We start from the raw sequence: 4,544 nt of genomic DNA on the forward strand, positions 1-4,544 counted from the left end.
TTGGCTATACAGTCCATTGATGTAGTTGTCTTGTGCCCTCTGGTAATGGATACTTCTATCTGCTTCAGAAGCACTTGTGCTTGTCCATCTAGAAAGAAAGAGAGAAAACAGAACAAATACTCTTAGCTTGCTATTCATTCACACACATAAACATGGGATGCTTCCTGCCACAGCCCTTTGTCATGGTGACAAAGGGAACCTACGAGACCAGGCTGCAGCCAGGGCCAGCAGAGGAAGCAGCAGCATCCTGAGTGCTCTTGCTTGCGTCTGCCCTCTGGAGGAAGTCTACAGCACTCCCAGCAGGGGCAGAGGGCAGCAACTGAGGAAAGGAAATTATCACTTGGGTCTTTGGAGAGGCTGTCCTGGCAGGTGTTGTCTGAGATAAAGCAGCCTGATTGAACCCTACTAAATGAACAGTCAGATTATAGCTTTATACAAGGAGCACAAGCCTCAGGTTGGCTGCCAATAAAACATAAAAAATAAAACTCAAATCATGGAGCTAAATGAATTGGAGAGGTGAAATTATTGCTCATGACACAGATCGAATATTGAAGATCAGGAAAATACACAGCAGACATTTGGGAGCTCAAAAGCAGAATTGTTGAGTTAATGACTGTGTCTTATCACAGGCAAAGTGAGATGATACACCTCAGAGTGGCTTCTCCAAATGCCGGAAAGAATCATCATGCAAACAAACACAAATGCTTTACAACCCCCATAGGCCTAGTTTAAAATAAAGATAATTAGGTCAAGCAAAATATAGAAATTATTTTGTGCAATTAAAAGTATTTTTTCAGGCACAAGGTCACTTTTAGTTCCCTTGGAAAGAAAACTAAACCAATTCCCCTTTTCCTCTTTTTGTCATGTCATTTTACTTATGTTAGCCAGCTTTTTTTTTTTTTTTCAAGCATTTTTACACAGATCCAGTAACTGTTGTCCTACAGTTGTACTCAGGATCTGATCTTTCAATCTCCTGTGAAATGCAGCCGGTGCCCCAGTGCTCAGTGTGCTCTGAAGATGACGTACTGGTGATTGGCAATACTGGGTCCTTTGAGATAGGAACACAATAGGATAAAGTCCTGTCACTTTATCTATTTTTGTTTATGAATAAACAGAAAGACCTGAAATAACTCAAAGGAATGTCTTTCTGAGTGCAAAAATAAAAATTTTGCACGCAGATAAAAATTCTATAGGTAGTCTTGCTATGTAGGTTGAGAAGACCCACTGAAGTAAATTAGGACTCTTGTGTTTTAACCTAAATGAAAATTTGATCAACTCCAAGAAGAAAACAAAGAGAAAATAATACGAGATTCTCAAATGACAAAGTACAAAATGGGTATATTGCATCTGCAGTCTTGATTGGTGCTTCAAGTTTATTTTCACTTATAACCTTTTCTGCCACACAAATGACAGAACAAGGGTTTTATTCCAAAAATGTATCTTGAAAGGTAGTGAGAATAGAAAGATTTTGCCTGTCTTTAGCAGGACCCCGCTTTTTAGACAAACCTGTCATCTTGTAAACTCACTCAGAGGCAATCCATCCTGGCCCAAAAAATGCCCTTTTTATTGGCAAAATGAAATAACAGGTTTGCTGGTACTGGCTGTAGTGTGCATCTGCAAAGCTCAGCAGCATCTTTTGTATCTGGTTGTTTGTGCAGTCTGATTCAAAGCTTTTGGGAAAGTAGGGTGGCAGTCTTCCTGCGTGTTGTCAAACACTTCAGGTTCTTATCTGGAAAGTAGAGCATGTCTTTGTGCAGGTTCCTTGTAGCACAATAGTAGGTGGCAGAGTCTTGCAGCATTACTTTGCTCACTGTCAGGGTGCGGACAGATTTCCTGGGATCCTTCTCAACAGTAAACTTCCCCTCATCAGACTGGATTTCAAGGAAAAACCTGGAGAATATGTAGGCAACACGCCTGGGAGCTGCACTGACCCTCTTTTGGTACCAGTGAATAAAAACGTTGCTAAAATCACGACTGGAGACATGGCAATTGATTAGCACTGTTTTACCTTCTGGCTTGGTGATAGATATAGGGGCTTGCTGTAAGTCTTGTGCAGAGCCACCTGTGGCAATAAAAGAGAAAAAACAGACAAGTTGGTTTTTGGTTTTTTTTTTAAACATCTCTTTTTCCACTGGTGACTGTGGAGGCAGGAGGATGAACAGGGCACATACAAGTACAAGTAAAAAGAGTTGCCAGGAAGAAAGTGCTCAACAACCACATCACCACTGCTCTTCTTAGGGTTTCCTTAGAGGCACAGGGTCAGAGTCAGCCTCAAGACGGGGTGAAGCAGATCTGAGTGGCTGAAAACTATCCAATGAGGCTGCGCCAGCTACAGGTTAAATAATGAAGCATGAGCCATTTCCTTTTGGTTAACTCTCAAACAGAAGAGAAAAACCCAAACAAACAGGCAACCTTTCCCCAAGCCCAAAAAACACTCATCCCAAAACCCACCCTTGTACAAAGAGTGCTCACTACTGAGAAAGACTTCTTTGTTTCTTTCTTTTTTATTCCACAGGGAATTTGCCTGAATGATGAGTAGAATCACTTTTTTTCCCTTTGCTTGTTGTACTGTGAGCCCTGCTCTCCAAGATGTATTTGCCAGATAAGGTACCAGACAGAGATCAGTTTAATTGCTTACTTCTCATATATACTGAGGTTATGTAGGATGATTTTTCATCCCATGAAAATACCTCCAAAATGTTTCTTTTAACAATTTGTCCTATTTATTTTGAACATTGAACATCAAATAGGATCCTGTAATACAGCTTCAACCAGAAATCCCTCTTCCTACAGTCATCGTTTGGAGTTATCCAGTATGGCAAAAAAAAGTCCCAGTGTTTTCAAACTTTTACTGATTACTCCAATAATTAAAATATCACGAACATACATCAAAAGTATGCCCAAGCAGCAAACATCTTCCATTACCTGGCCCTACAGCTGCTGGTTTTCACATTACTCAATAAGTGGTATTTCTCTCTGCCTATCAAGGCCACTGTCTTCATAGTCAGGCTTTTCCCATGGTCTTGTTACCCTTACAGATTTCAGCAGGCTGAAATGCAAGTTTAGCTCTCTAGCTTAAATGGAGATGGTTTGTCATATAAACTTATATGACATGTCATCAGTAGTAATGTACTCACTTTCATGTTCTTATGTTTTGAATCAGCAAGAGACCCCTTTTAGAACACGCTTTTTATGCATCTAGTGTAGTTTACTATCTGATTTTTTAATCAAAACAGTGATTCAAACTATTCAAGAGGGGATTGGTCCTTCCAAAGCCAAATGCAGAACATGGGTCTAAGTATTTTTATATCAGCTGGCATTAATCAAACAGACCAGAAAAAAAGTCTGTACTGAGATCTGAAAACCTGCTACTGAACAGCTGTCTTACATGGCTATCTCCCATCTTCACTGCTTCCTCATCCAGATAATCTGAAAAAATGTATAATGACAGTTTACTCATACTGTTACTATTGGGGTTCTTTGTTTTTAAAGTAGAAACAAATAGCTTACACAAGATATAATTTTCCCAGAATAATGAAGTAATTCCCACACTTCAACACTTTGTAATTCAGCTCCCAAATTTATTTGCATTTCATGTTCAAAGTCCAAGGAGTCTTCCTATGTGTCTGCTAAGAGTGTATATTTAAGTCCCATGTTTCTGTAAATAGGTGTTGTGTGTACTTGACTTTTACTTGATAAATATACCACAGCTTAACATCTTCTCCCAGCTGCTTATTAATTGTGTGGCTTACCTTACATCATTTAACAGCTTTAGAGGGAGGAGTCAACAACTTAGGGAGGGACAGACAGCATAGTACAAAGTAGGATACTTTGTACTATACTGGTTAATGAGATACCTCTCATTAACTCTCAGAAAGACTGCACTTGTATTGAATTGCTGTGGAATAGCAAGAGGGGGCTGCAGCAGACAGTGTTATGTGGCTCCTAGAACGGCCCCCTGGAAATCACAGGTGTGTGCAGTCCCTTCTGTCTCCTGTCCAGGTCTTCAACTGAATATAGTTTGGGAAAGACTCTCAGTTAGGCATGGGTTTCTCTCATAAGGATTTCCCAGCATTTACTTTGCCCTTCCCAATTCACACCTGGACATAATTTTTTTTTTTTTTTTCCATTTCTCTGGGTTTTTGCACCTGTAAAGTTGCTTATCCTGGGGTAGAACTTGGAAACTGCCATGGGACATGTAAACTCAGCAATTTCTTCCAAAATTCCCTCTTTCCCCTGTGTCATTTAGGATTGCTTTTCTTCCTTCCTCCTTTCCCCTATGTTGGATGTTCCCAGTTCCCTATCAAGCACTTCCTGACATTTCTGGCTGCTGTTTTCCCATGTCTAGACAAAGAAGCTGGCATGTCTCTATGCAAAAAGTTCATGTAATTTTTTGATCATTCTTCTGTGAACACATTACAGCTGCAGTAAATTACAGAGGTTAAGGTAATGGTTGTAGGTGTAGTACCACACCATGCAGTGAGTGATAACACTTGCTGAGTTGGTTGTCCAGCTCATGCACCAGCAGCATGTAGGCATCTGTG

The 4,544-nt window shown here is 40.2% G+C and overlaps 1 gene segment (V, D, J or C); it reads right to left on the reverse strand.

Moving 5' to 3' along the window:
• Positions 1-1,443: 1,443 nt before the first annotated feature.
• Positions 1,444-2,220, reverse strand: LOC120505054. The segment is given in 2 exon segments: positions 1,444-2,062; positions 2,178-2,220. Coding segments are annotated over 2 exon segments (441 nt in total).
• Positions 2,221-4,544: the final 2,324 nt, after the last annotated feature.

Source organism: Passer montanus, unplaced genomic scaffold (genome assembly GCF_014805655.1).
Source record: "Passer montanus isolate IOZ18808 unplaced genomic scaffold, ASM1480565v1 scaffold32, whole genome shotgun sequence".
NCBI classification, from domain to species: domain Eukaryota; kingdom Metazoa; phylum Chordata; class Aves; order Passeriformes; family Passeridae; genus Passer; species Passer montanus.